Source organism: Sinocyclocheilus rhinocerous, unplaced genomic scaffold, assembly GCF_001515625.1.
Source record: "Sinocyclocheilus rhinocerous isolate Xijiao unplaced genomic scaffold, SAMN03320098_v1.1 scaffold681, whole genome shotgun sequence".
Lineage (NCBI taxonomy): Eukaryota > Metazoa > Chordata > Actinopteri > Cypriniformes > Cyprinidae > Sinocyclocheilus > Sinocyclocheilus rhinocerous.
Window position 1 is genome coordinate 1,450,519 of NW_015641029.1, and position 14,595 is coordinate 1,465,113.

A 14,595-nucleotide genomic window follows, 5' to 3' on the forward strand; every position below is an offset into this window, starting at 1 on the left:
AATGCCTCGTTTATAATGGGTTTTTTAATGTTTTTGTCTCGTCGCTCTGGCCTGACAGGGCATCATCACAGTATGGTGAGGGGCGTAACATTTCCGTCACACGCTTGAGGTATTCGGCCAATCACAACGCACTGGATAGCTGGCCAATCACAGCACACCTCGCTTTTTCTGACCGATGAGCTTTGTAAAAATCGACGCGTTTCAGAAAGGCGGGGCATAGAGGAGAAACAATAATGTACAGTATGTGGAAAATAATGTAATTTTTTAACCTTAAACTGCATAAACACATTTCATTACACCAAATACACAAAATAATGTTCTTTTTAGCAACATCATATGACCCCTTTAAGAATCTTTAACCTTAAATTAAGTCTTTGTACATGAACACTAGCACACACTACACAAGTACCACATTCACGGTGTGCTTTTTGTGTAATTTCTCTGTTTCTGGTTTGCAGGTGGTTTATGTGGTTTTATGCATTGTAATCACAGTATTTTGCTGGATATCTGATGAGCACACTCCTGAGTGCACTGCAGCATTGCAGGGCATCGACTCCAAGACTGTGATCTTACTGGGAAAAGTTGCGCTCTGGGTGATGGTCTTCATATATGATAGATTTGTCCAGCATCACCATAGCGCAGTGAGACGGAGAGGTTATCTGGACTTCTACAGATTGACCCGTGGAATAAAAAACCTTCCACTGCTCATTCACTCTGCAGGTGAAAAGATGTTTCACACTATGTTAATATTCGACTCCTGGTTTTCTTTGCCACTTCATAAAGTGAATCTCCATGAAAAACTTGCTAATGCTAATTGAAGTACTCTCTCAGTCACGTGTCCATATGCCTGTTTTGTTTCACAAATGACCACTAGATGGCAGCTCAGAAGCTATTATTGTAACTAAATATACTGATTGATTTTGAAATGTAATGCACAATTGCTTTCATTTATAATCTTAAATGACTGAATCCTGGTTTATAGTTTTTTTTTCTCATTTTATAATATGGTAACATTTACGCTACCATTCCAAATTTTTTTTTACTAAGAAACTAATAAGAATAGATTTTTCCCCCTAAGAAATTAAATTGTTTTACAAAAAAATCTTTAAAAAAAAAATGCTGCTGTTATGCACTTACTATTGATCAAAGAATCCTAAAAAAGGTATCACACTTTCCACAAAAATATTAAAGAGCACAACTGTTTTCAACATTGATAATTATAATATTAAATGTTTCTAGAGCACCAAATCAGCAGGTTAGAATGGCTTCTGAAAGATCATGTGAGACTGAAGACTGGAATAATGGCTGCAGAAAAATATTCACATATTGATCATTTAGTAAAGAAGCCTAATCAAATTAAATCATTATCAAGTAAATATTTACACTTCTAACTAGTGATTAACAGTAATTGATATCCGTTACTGATATAATGCAGTATTGATCTCTTTTTTTTCTCCCTTACACAGGTAATGCACTGATCCTGATTGTAATTGCTCCATCTTCTCTGCTGGATGCAAATGTGAAGAATCTTTCTGTATATCTTCTGTTGGCCATCATCTGTCTGGAGCTACTGCTGACAGTTATATGCTTGCTTAGATATGCAGGTACTCTCACACAAGATTTGTTCATAGTTCATTCTGAATCACATTTCTGTGTAGTGAATAACAAAATCATACACAAAACCTTCTGTTTTTTCTCTATGCATTCATATGCACACACATGGGGTCCAGAATTCTTTTTTGCCACACCTGCCAATAGCATTAAGTATATCCCACTGGCCTTGAAACTAGTTTTTTGCACTATTTTATTTTAGACATTGATTTTTTTTTGTCCTCCTGACAGTGTAATTATGTGTTTTTTTTTTTTCTGTATTTGAAGAAAACATTGGTCATTTCGGAGCTCACATCATCATGTGTTTTGGTAAACATACTTGTGAGCAAGCTTAGTCTATCCAAATGTTGAATAATTTTACCTTGACTAATCCAACCATAATTAGTGAAATAATACATAACTCTAATTCTTCCTCATTCCGGTTAGATCCTTTTGAAACACTTTACTTATGTAATTTCTGCTCCTATCTCATACTTTGTAAATGTGTCCTTTATCTCTGCCACTGTTCCAATTTCACTCAAAACTGCTGCTGTTATTCCTGTTCTTAAAAAAAAAGCTTAGATCCATCAGATTTCACTAATTATCTCCAATTTACCATTTGCTTCCAAAATATTGGAAAAGGTTGTTGCCACTCAGCTACAGTCTTTTCTAGTTCTTAATGATCAGTTTGATATATTTCAATCTGGTTTCTGCTCCCGTCACAGTACTGAAACTGCTTTAGTAAAGGTTGTCAATGATCTCTTACTTTCTGGTGACTCAGGTAATCTTTCAATTCTCCTGTTACTTGACCATTTGATACTGTCTATCACAAATTATTGCTCTATTGCCTTAGTTTCAGAGATAGGTGTCTCAGGTGCTGCATTATCCTGGTTGTCTTCCTATCTTACAGATAGACAATACTACATTGCTTTGCACATTTATAAATCCCCCACTGCTTTATTCAGACTGGGTGTTCCCCAGGGCTCTGTTATTGGGCCATTACTATTTTTTTATTTACATTATGCCTCTTTGACATATAATTAATTGTTAGGGTTTTCATAATCACTGTTATGTTTCGATATATGCTGCTTGCCATTCAGATTCTATCCACCAGACCACAACATTATCTATGTGTGTTGATGAGTTAAAGACATGGCTAAATTCCAATTTTCTAAGTTTGAATTTGAGCAAAACCGAAAATTTGATTACTGGCCTCCCAAATCTAACAAAAAAATGTAACGAATGTTCCCAGCTTTAACCTAGATGCTACAACAATTTTTCCATATGCCACTGTCAGAAGTTTGGGCATTACTCTTGATCTTTTGCTGACCCTGGTTGTTTACATTAGTAAACTTTCTAAAGTTGCATTTCTCGAGCTTCGCCGTATAGCCCAACTTCGTTATTATGTCAGCCCAAAAGATGCTGAATCATTAGTGCACACTTTTATTACATCACACCTCATCTACGGTAATGCTCTTTTTGCTGGATTGCCAGTGCACTATATTTCTCGCTTATAATATATTCAAAATTCTGCTGCATGAATATTAACCCACTCTAAACAAATGTGCTCATATCACCCCCATCTTATTTAACCTACACTGGCTGCCTGTATCATCGCACATTATTTACAATATTCTTTAAAATCCTTTAAACCACTCAATGGTCTTGCTCCTTGCTGTCTCTCTGACTTACTTTCTCCTTAAATACTGTCTCGATCACTTCGATCCTCAGGGTGTGACCTTCTACTGTACATAGATAATGGTGGATAATGGCCTAATGGTTAGAGAGTCGGACTCGTAACCTGAAGGTTGCGAGTTCGAGTCTCAGGTCCGGCAGGAATTGTAGGTGGGGGGAGTGAATGTACAGCACTCTCTACCACCTTCAATACCACGACTGAGGTGCCCTTGAGCAAGGCACCGAACCCCCAACTGCTCCCCGGGCGCCGCAGCAAAAAATAAAATAAAAAATTGCCTGCTCCGGGTGTGTGTGTGTGTGTGTGTTCACTGCTGGGTGTGTGCACTAAGGATGGGTTAAATGCAGAGCACTATTTCCTAGTATGGGTAACCATACTTGGCCACATGTCACGTCACTCACTCACTTAAGCTATGGAACTATTTACCACTGGCACTGAGGACAATAACCTCAGTTTCTGAATTTAAATCACAACTTAAAGCCTATCATGATATGCAACTGCAATCACTTCTGTTTCTGGACTGGGAAAATATCTACTGCTACCACTCACAAAAATGCACTCGTTTTGATGGCTAATTGCAAGAAATAGTTGCCACAAGTACAGTACATGCACACCTCCCCCAACATGCATTACAATACCCAAGCTTCTGTCCTTACCCCCTTTAGAAACATACTAGGCAGCCGTTGTCCCTCTCATCCTCTTTTACTCGCATTTTGTGCTCCATATGATAAAATAATAGTTCTTTGCTCTCCTGTGGTAAGAGGTGGAGAAAAGGGGAAATATTTTAGAGAATGTCTAAGAGAAAGACCATATGTGGGGGTAAGAATCTTGTTATGGACACACGGCTCATCTTTGCCAAAGGCAACCTGAATCCACCCCACCCTAATACACCATGGCATTGTCTTTAATGTTGACACACACACACACTTACACACATTCTCGTATCAGTGCCTGGATTCCAGAGATGATTAGTGAAGTGAAGCTTGACCATATGTTATCTATAGAGACACACCCTCACTCGCTCACTTCATTCTCAATGAGGTCTATCAGCCGATATCACCTCATGTCTCATATATCACTCAGTGAATTATGCATGAGGCAAGGTAAATGTTTTTGATGTGAATTTTTATGTGTATACACAATCGTTCAAAAGTTTGGGGTCAGTAAGATTTTTTTTTTTAAATTAATACTAACAATACTTTTATCTTGCAAGGATGCATTAAATTGATCAAATAGTAAGAGTAAGTACATTTATAATGTTCAAAAATATTTTTATTTCAAATAAATGCTGCTCTTTTTAACTTTTCATCAAATAATAAAAAAAAATGTGTCACTGTTTCCACAAAAGTTTTAAACAGCACAACTGTTTTCAGCATTGATAATAATAATAATCAGAAGAAGACATGTTTCTTCAGCACCAAATCAGCATATTGTAATGATTTCTGAAGGATCGTGTGACACTAAAGACTGGAGTAATGGCTGCTGAGAATTCAGCTTGGCCTTGGAGAGCATAAGAGACTTCTTTCAAAAACATTTAAAAATCTTACCGGCCCTAAACTTTGAATGGTAGTGTATGCTAGTAAATGGTCCACAATCTGGAAATAACAATTTCAGGATTTGGAAAAAAAAAAAAAATGATCAGGATAATAATAATACAAACATTGTGATGTGATAATTAATAAGGAATATTTACAACTCTGCACCTTTTCTGTTTTTGCTTATCTTATGAATAACATGAATAACATGATCAACAGAAGAGTTCATTATTCTTGAGAACTGCTGCAAATACAGTTGACCAAATTCTGAATTTTTTCTGAAACTTTTCACTCAAATAATGCTGTTAATATAATTTTTAATAAGCTATATTAAATATAAAAAAAGAAAAGTGGCTGTAGACGTTATATGTGGATGTAGCTACATCTACAAATTTAAGAAACTTTCCTGTTCTTTCCCACGTGAGATTATTCCCAAAATAATAACCCCAGGTCTCAGTCTAATACCCTTTATTTGCAGCACATTTATTGTGCTAACGAGTGATCTCTATCCATTTAACCACCATTTATCTCCTCCTATCCATATATCCATCTCTCTGTCCCCTTCCTAGAGGAAGGTGCAGTTAGGTCAGAATCATGCTCCAGGGTCTTTGAAGTGTCCTCTGTGATGTTGTATCTCTGCCTTTCTCTCTTCATTTGAACATGAATGTAGCGTTCTGTATGGGCCGTATGCCGCCTCTGCACTTCAAAGGAAGTTTAGGGCCCTTCAAAGGGGGCGAGGGAGGTGATTGGGACCTGCATTGTTTTACCGCGATGCACGGACAACATGCGCTCGGTCCCCGTCATGTCCAAATGTGCTCAAGGATGGCATTAGTGTGGAATGCAGATATATGATACTTGGGGGAACTTAAAGTGCACATAATTTTTCAGAGTTCTAGAATCAAATGCCTTTCAGTTGCTTGAGTTCTAAGAGCTTGGATATGTCGCACAAAAGTGCAAAACAATTCTATGTATTGAACTTCTGTGCAACATTCCGTTAGAATGCAAATGTCATGAATTATTGACCGTTATTGTAATGGTGTTTATTTTTACGGTAGTCTTTTGTGGAGGGAAGCACTACTGTTTAGTGAAGATATAAGGAATGTGACGCGTATATCAGAAAGACTGTCACTCTTTCTTTTTAAAAACATTCTTTAAAGGCTTTTCTTGATGTGTGGTGACCGAACTGACAAATTACCCTTAATAACCTTCCAGCATTGCATATCTAAACTCACATACACACTGTATTTGTCTCAAATAACTGCTTGAGCTTCATTTACTATTATAGATTGCGCTTATATGGCACTTCAGTGCGAGAGAAAAGGTGTGCATTATCTCTAAAGAGGGATTCCCTGATCTCCTTCCTGCCCAACTCAATGGCCTGTTGGCCCCCATTTCCTGCAGGTGATTGAAGAAAGAGCAGTTTTATCTGATTGGTGTGTTTGTGATGGGTTGGCCAGGTGTGGGTCTGGAACAACGCTGAGGTGTTTGTGTACGTGTGATTATGGTCTAATTAGAATGCATTTAGACACCCTGAGATATTTTCCACTTTGATTTATAGATTATCTTTTGACAGATATGTTTAAAAATATATGCTCCTAAAGCACACATTATACTTATCTTACTCATTTTTAAGGTGAAGTATGTAATAATTTCAATATTAGAATGCAGAAACGTAGTATCATCTCATAACATCTCAAATGTTGCTCATTTTGTCATCAGTCAGAACTGTCTGACATATTGTTGCTCAAGACATAAGGCATCTATCAATTGCTGTCAATTGCTACCAAATTTGAAGGGCTTTTGAGCAGTTTGTGTATGCACTTAATAAGTAATATTACATTTAATAAAAAAGCTGAACTGGCTACACAAGTGGATACAACTTCTATTTTCATTTGCTGTTCATTTGCAAGTACGAATTTGTTCTTTTGAATACATGGGATGGAAATTATGCTTTATTCGCAAAATCTTTAGATTCTGATTTTTCTCAGATAGAACAATTGCTAATGACTCAACACAGTGGCGCAATTTTGGAGTGATACTACCCGTTTTGATTGACCAGTGGCAGTAGGTATGTGCCTAGAAATAATTATGTGCTTGAATAGAAAATTGTTGCCTGGGGACATTGACAAGATGGCCACTGAGCAACTCGAACTGCCTCAGAGACTTTGGCAAAGCTTTGTTTGGTGTTAAAAGTACATCACTAGAAATACTTCAGTTACACTTATACTGTTCAAAAGTTTAGGGTTGGTACAACTATTTTTTTTTTCTTTTTCTTTCTTTTTTTTGAAAGATCTTATGCTTGAGGCAGCATTTTATTTGATCAAAGCTATGGTTAAAAACTGTAATATTGTGAAATATTATTACAATTTATTTTTTGGTATTTTTTGACAATATACAGTTTATTCCTGTAATGGCAAAGCTACGTTTTCAGTAGCTATTACTCCAGTCTTCAGTGTGATCATTCTAATCATGATCCTTCAGAAATCATTCTAATATGCTGGTTTGGTACCCAAGATGTCTTAATATCAATGTTGAAAACAGTTGTGCTGCTTAACATTGTTTTATTTATTTATTTATTTCATTTTTTTTTTCATTTTATTCATTTATTTTAATATTTTTGACAAATAGAAAATAAAAAAACAGCATTTATTTCAAATATAATTTATTTGTAAACTTTTAAAATCTTTGCTGTCAATTTCGAATATTTTAAAGCAGCACTATGTAACTTTTTCTGTTCACAATTTGCAAAATGTATATAATGAGCGAGTACATCATGAATTAATCTTCCAAACCGCGTTTTTGTCTTAATTCTTGTCTGAATCACTACGGTACACTTATAATAAGTACTTATGTTTGGACTATTGTAGCCTGGTCGGGTCATCACCGCTGCGGAGTAACACATACCTGCGTGAATCGCCAGAGACATAAACTTAGAGAAGTAGCTCAGGTTGGAATGTTCTTCCGCGGGATGTGTGCAGTTCTGTTTATTAACCGCTAGAGCGCCAAAAGTTACATAGTGCTGCTTTAATGCTTTTGAAGGGTAATGTGTGGTTTCCAGTTATCCAAACAATTTTCACTATTTATTTATCCCAATCTGCCATGTTTTGACATAATGCACATATTGTACACTCTAGAGTCTTTAATTCAGATTCTGATTGAATTGGCTTGAACTAGCTGTTCTGTTGCAGTGTAGGGAGTGAAGCTTTGCTGATTGAAAGGCACATTAAAGGTGTGAGAGAGGAGGGAAGTGACGTGTGAAATCACACAGTTGCCCTGCGTTCACACGCTCACAAAACACACACTAGCCACGCGTCTACTAGCACACCTTACGGTGAAGGATATCCGCGCTGAGCGTGACTCCTGCTCACACATGCTGAACGTGTGTCTTCACACACCTATCCCACGTTAAAGCATGTCTTGCGCCGTCAGACACACACCACAGCCATCAACATTTCTGTCTGGCACAGTTCTGCATGTCATTTTTCAATGGTAAAAACTTCCCCTATTTATTATGTTAAAGGAGGAGCTGGAATAAGAATGATGCATGAGAAAAAAAAAGTTTAGTTCCAGGTTGAAATGGAGAAAAAAATCCTAGATTTTCTTGTCAGACATTTTGCTGTATATTGAAATTATTGTGTAGAAGGAAGAGTGAGAGGGGGCTAGAGATAAGAAATTAGAAAACTACATTCTTGTTATTTCGTGTATTTATCTCCTTGTATTCTGTGTGTTTTAGTACACGTGGTGAAGTTTAATAGCAAGAAGCCACATCCTGATGTGACTGAAGAAGAACGCTCTCATGGCTGCTCCAGCGAAGGACATACAGAGACAGGCTTCAGGTACATTGGTAATAGACCCATATATATATGTGTATGGGTCATTTATTATATACAGTATATACTTGGTTAATGATTAAAGATGTATTGTTCTAAAGAATATTGTCTGATAAACTTGACTTTTTAATTATATCTGTCCAATAAATGAAACGGGTTGATAGATATTCTTAAAATTTGTTTAACAGCAGGCTTTCTTGAACCATTGGAATATTAAAGGGGTCATGAACCGCCTTTGTTTTTTTATTTTGTACAGTTCTCTGAGGTCCACTTATAATGTTATCAAGATTTATACATCAAAAAACATAATTTAGAAGTAATAGGATATTTTCTGTCCTGTTTTTGACCCCCCTCATCAGAACGCTCCATTTGAATTGGTATGGCGTATTGTAGACTCTGAAGTAAACGCCCACTGCTATGATTGGTTAATAGTTGTGCATGTTTGACAGCCTACATCTTTCACAGACAGACGCTGCAGTGATTTAGGTTAAAAACACATAAATACTCACATCCAACGGTCTGTTTAATAGACAAAGCAATAGTGATCATGTAATAAAAACAGTTACTCACACTTGTGTGTTGCGACATTACTGTCGGATCCGATGTAGCTGGCACAGCATCATCTTTTAGTTTCAATCTTTCTGAAAATCCCGCGTCGAATTGTGCCTTGTTTGTAAATGAATCCGCGGTAAAATGTAGTGAACAAAGGACCAAGTTCTTCCTGACGCGGTCTGGAACTTCATTAAAAATAAAGTTCATCCACTCTTTCCTAACATTGAGATCAGAAGGAAGTGTAATGCAAAGACTGTTTCCACAGCTTGGCACTGAACAGCGTTGTCTTGTCTTCAGAGCATCTTTATTGTTTGGTTCCTCGTTATTTACACTACATGTGCGAATCGGTGGGCGGGGCTAAACGGGCAGCGCTGTAGAAGCAGGCATTGATCATCTTCTGCGGAGGCCATGTTTAGCCACACTATTACTTCATACATTCCACAAGCTGTTGTTTTGGCAGACTGGCTTCAATATAAGCTGTTTTTAGACTAACAAGACAGTTTTGAGTTCTGAAACTTGGATGTTTTTATAGTACACTGACCTCTTATATGTTAAAAGATCAAGAGAATTTTGGTTTCTCATTTCATGACCTCTTTAAAATCAGCAGAGTAGAAGAATTTATGAAGGATCATGTGACACTGAAGATGAATGAATAATGAATATTTTCAAAATTAAAATAACAAAAATTTAATGTTTACTCAGAGCCTGTCATTTTTTTTTGTCACAGGCATTGTTTTTTTGTTTGTTGTTGTTGTTGTTGTTGTATTTATTCAAGTTAACTTTAAGATTTTTTTTTTTATATATTTGTGCCATAGGCATGTATAATTTCTTCATTCCAGTGGTTCATAGTAGGCCTAGATTAGTTAAACAGTTGTAATATAAGATCGTTTTCTGTACTTGCACCTGTTTTTAAAATAAAAAGCCGTTTTCCACAGTTTTTTTTTCTCTCATACTGACCAATATATGGTTATCAGTATTGGCCAAAACAGGCCATACTGGGGCATCCCTAAATACAATGTGTTTTCATAGGAGCACACACACTCACATTTCAATCCCAAGTGCTGTGGACGGGTCAGACAGGTGCACATGTGTTCTGTGGTTTATTTCACAGGGACGGCTCCAGTCTGGAGGATGTGGTGGAAAAGCAGGCGGACCTGATTGATTATCTGAAACAGCACAACAGTGTTCTGAGCAGGAGGATCCTCGCGCTGACCGCTCAGCAGATCAGAGGCTGACACATGCAAACAGAGAGAGTGACTCAGGTCTGTTTGTGCGTATGATGTGGTTTGAAGCCTTGCGTGCGAGTGTGTGTGAGCATGTCTATCTTGACTGGCATCGGCAGCCATGGCTCACTGATCAGAAGGCTTTTGGTGGGAAACGAACCCTGGTAACCTCTCTAACGACGCTCTCACGTTTCCATGACGACAAGTCTGAGTAGACAATAGCTGCAATTAGGAAGTCAAAAACCTCTGCTGCAGAAATGTTCAGTAAAGATGCTCATTATGAGTTGGGAATAGTGAGATCTAATCAAACTAAAAGCTTTATAATGTAACTTGTGGTTTTCCTTGTTCATGTCTGTTAGAGCATGAATACGTTGGTACAGCGATAGTTAATTAATACTTAATTTGGTTTCTTTAGTGCATCACTTTATTTTTGGCTTTGTGGATCAGTGCTGTTTTTGTGTGTAAGAAATGTGTTGAACGGATGTTTCTTGTGGTATGTATGTGTTGGAGCTGTTCTCAAATCGTGACCTTTTTAGTCCTGATGCTACAGATGTTGTGAACTACTGTCATTTTATGTAAAATAATGTGAATAAAATGATTGAAACTTCTTTTTGGAATAAAATTTCCACAGATTATATTGAATTAGGTTGGTCGAGTTTTTAATGTGCTCATGGTTCGATGATTAAAAAAAGTTTCAAGATAAAGAAAGATGAGATAATAGATTTGAAATTTTGTTTAAAACACGTATCAGGTTCTTAGAAATATACTTTTTGTATATTAGTTATGTATGGTTTTGGAATACGTGTATACCATGTTCAACCAAAATGATGTGTGTGGTGTAACTAAGTAAAAAAAAAAGTAAGTAAAATTTGCTTTAAATACATGGGAGTATACACATAACTAATTTAAATACTTAAAATAGTTTCAAGTTTACCATTTTAACTTTTTAGACATTCCATGATAGTGAAAGGACTTTCAGTGTGACATCAAGATATTTTGTCACAAATGTTAGTATATTTTATAATTATTTTAATTATAAATAATTTCAAAGGGTTGCTCTTCTTGACATTTTACAGTTAATAAAAGGAAAAATTATATTTTAAGACACTTATGTTGACCGTTATGAGGGTCTTCAGAGGTCCTCTCTATGATATCACATTCTTTTTTTCTTAAATTTTGGGTATAAGTGTTTAACATTTTTACTCTTAATCTGTTTTTAAGAGTAGTAGTCAACAGAAAAGGAAAATACATATGCAAAACGTGCTGAAAAATACACCATCTGGGATCAGGAATGCTGACCTTTCTGAACAGTGTTTTTTTTTTTTTTTTCAGATTCTGTCAGTCAAAAAGAGAACAATCCCAATTTGTCAGAACCAATTGTCAAACCGGGCAGTCTACTGATCCCAGTATAACACTTTTCATTCACTTTGCCCCCCTACCTCCTACAAGGATTGTGACACACAAAGCCCAGGTGAAAAGACAATACACTTTTTATTTAATCAGGATAATAATAAAACATTTGAAGTGCATAACTTACATATAAACACATATCAATCAGTTCTTACTATTTACAATGGTTCTGGCAAACTCAAACTGATTGAGCGATGAGTTTTCAGCATTGTTTGGTTGCAGTTGATGTCCCCATGGCTTGTTCACTTAACATTCATAAAACAATACACTTCCTTTACAGAAGTGACTAGCATGGCTTGGTTACAGTATACGGGCAAATGAACAGTCCTCAGTGAGTCTTGATATGAAACTCCTCTCTCATTTCCCATCCATCACTGGTCTTTGGTTTTCTTAAGGCTTGACAAGACATCATAGTTGTGGATAGTTGAGTAGTTGTGAAACCTGAAGAAAACAAACAGTTTCAATCCACAATCATTCAGGCCTATGGAATAGATATTTATTGTTCTTGATGTGATCTTTGTGCAGCTTTTCTTTTAGACATTGTTCCTATATATATATATATGTGTGTGTGTGTGTGTGTGTGTGCATCTGTTTGTGTGTTTTGTTAACTCCAGACTAGCTCTGGCTCATTGTGTGGGGGTCATAGAGTAAAGGTTAAAGGTGACAACCTCTCCAGAGTGTCTGAAAACAGTAGGCGGCTCCGGTAGGCTGTCACAGTGAATGTGTGTCCCCACAGATACAGTATCACATCACACACACATTTCAACACGGAACAACAACACAAATTTTGACTGTTGAGTATTTTGAGAATAGAGAATGAGGATTTTTATGTAAGAAGCGACTTGGTATCCTTGAGTTTTGCTCTTCAAGTAACAATAAGGCCCATCAGCAGCCATGACACACGCAAACTATATTCACCTCTTTTTCACCACCCCTTTGTGTGGTAGTTTTATACTCTTCGAATAGTATTTTCTCTTCAGAATATTTTATTTTGTTTTACATCAGAATAGCTAATCTGCAACACTTGTCCCTGGTTAGGCTTTAACTAAGAGTCTAAGAAATACAACCAACAAACGGTCTAAACTGTAAAACACAAAAATAGAATGGGAAAAGATATTTATTAATAATCACAATTTATTCTGTTTAAACCAGTTTTTATATTGATCTGTTATCTTTTCAGTTCTATTGGTAAACCATTCCATAACTGTAGTACACCCTTTACTGAAATGGCCACCAGGTGTTTCTGAGGACTGGCATTACTAGCCGTCCCACCCAAGTTTTACAGTGTGTGTGGCAGATAGTTAAAATGGGTTGTATTTACGGGGGTAGGGCTTTTCTCGTCCGTCTGTGTGTCTCTGCTTGGGCTATGTAGGTTTCCACACTTTTGTGTGTGTGGGTGGGAGTGGAGTGTTTGTGTTTACTCCCGGTCCGAGAGAAAGTCGCACGGCTATAAAGATCCAATAATTTCCCAGCTCATTTAGTACAGGGTATTTACCCAAAGTCTCTGTTTGTTTCCGCTGTGGCTTAAGGCCACTGAAGATCCGACAGCCGGTTTGTTAATTAATCTGGCTGTCCCTTCTCCAGAGATTACAATGGAGTGGTGCTCAGCTAACAGGGAACGTTCTCAGAACATTCTAACACCGTTCTCTCAAAGTTAACAAACATAAACAAACATTCTTCCAGTAACATTATTAGAATGTTCATTCAAAGTTACCTGGCCTTTAATAATGTTCTCAAAACATTAGCACAAAATATATGGAGTTTTAGTTGGATGTTCATCTAACTTTTTTTTAAACATTACTACTTACTAGATTCAGAGACCATTCAAAAGTAACATTGCCATAATTGCAAAATAATTAAATGGATCATTCTCTTAATGTTGTCCCTAATGTTCGCATAACCATTTTTAAACATTGAAAAATGGGATGTTTTGAACGGAAAACATTCTTAGAACATATTTTTATGTAAATGTATTCTTCTTAAATTTGCTAGGTTAATGTATTCTTAAATGAAGTGCATGCACTTGTTAGGCAAGATTTGGTGTGTTGTCAAGGAGTCACAAAAGTAATTTGAGGGATTTCGCGATTATTTGTCTGCAAATACTTGCATGGAATGTCAGAATTTGGATTTCCTAATGATGCTCCTCTTTGATAGCTCTTTTTCAATATTTGCTCATTCCTTAGAGTAATAAAAGGGAATAAATAGCCAGTGAAGTGAAGTCTTACCTCAAGGGAATGGCACTCTGGAGTGAAGAGGCAGACAACGTTTCTTTGGACAGTTGTGTCTGCGATATTTCCGCCTCAGTTTGAGAAAGTCTGGAAAGGGAAGGAAAAAAGACTTGTTAGGGCTATTATTAACCTTTATGCTAATATTTAATGCAAAGTCGTGTCACATTTGTATAGCGCTTTATACAATACAGATTGTTTTACAGCAGCTTTATAGTAATAAACAAGAAAATAATATTAATGTTGCAAAGTTCTTTTCAATTCTTTCTACAATTTCAGGTGTAAAACAGCTCTAAATAGTGCCATTATGAAGCTTAATTTAGTTCAGTTGTGATTCAGTTTAGTTCAATAACAGTCTGAATGTTACAAAATTCATTGCTATGAGAATCAACCATTTTCTTTACAATATTTATTGTAAAACTGACAATTTGATATTTTGGGGGGTTGGGAAGATATGCATCCCTTGCCCCCTGAACCCCTCCCCTGACTGGGGTGTTACCTGAAATAAAATCAAAATCGATGGTGTCCCCAGTTGGT

General features: G+C 36.6%; 1 protein-coding gene across 2 annotated transcripts in view; it reads left to right on the plus strand.

Moving 5' to 3' along the window:
• The window catches only part of tmem192 (transmembrane protein 192), a 13,303-nt gene extending 2,255 nt beyond the window's left edge, over nt 1–11,048 (plus strand). For both annotated transcript variants that reach the window (XM_016570511.1, XM_016570512.1), the window contains 4 exons: nt 459–720; nt 1,467–1,604; nt 8,552–8,654; nt 10,312–11,048. In XM_016570511.1, coding sequence (XP_016425997.1) covers nt 459–720; nt 1,467–1,604; nt 8,552–8,654; nt 10,312–10,435 — 627 coding nt within the window. In that variant the 3' untranslated portion in view covers nt 10,436–11,048. The remainder of the gene's footprint in view (nt 1–458; nt 721–1,466; nt 1,605–8,551; nt 8,655–10,311) is intronic.
• Nucleotides 11,049–14,595: the final 3,547 nt, after the last annotated feature.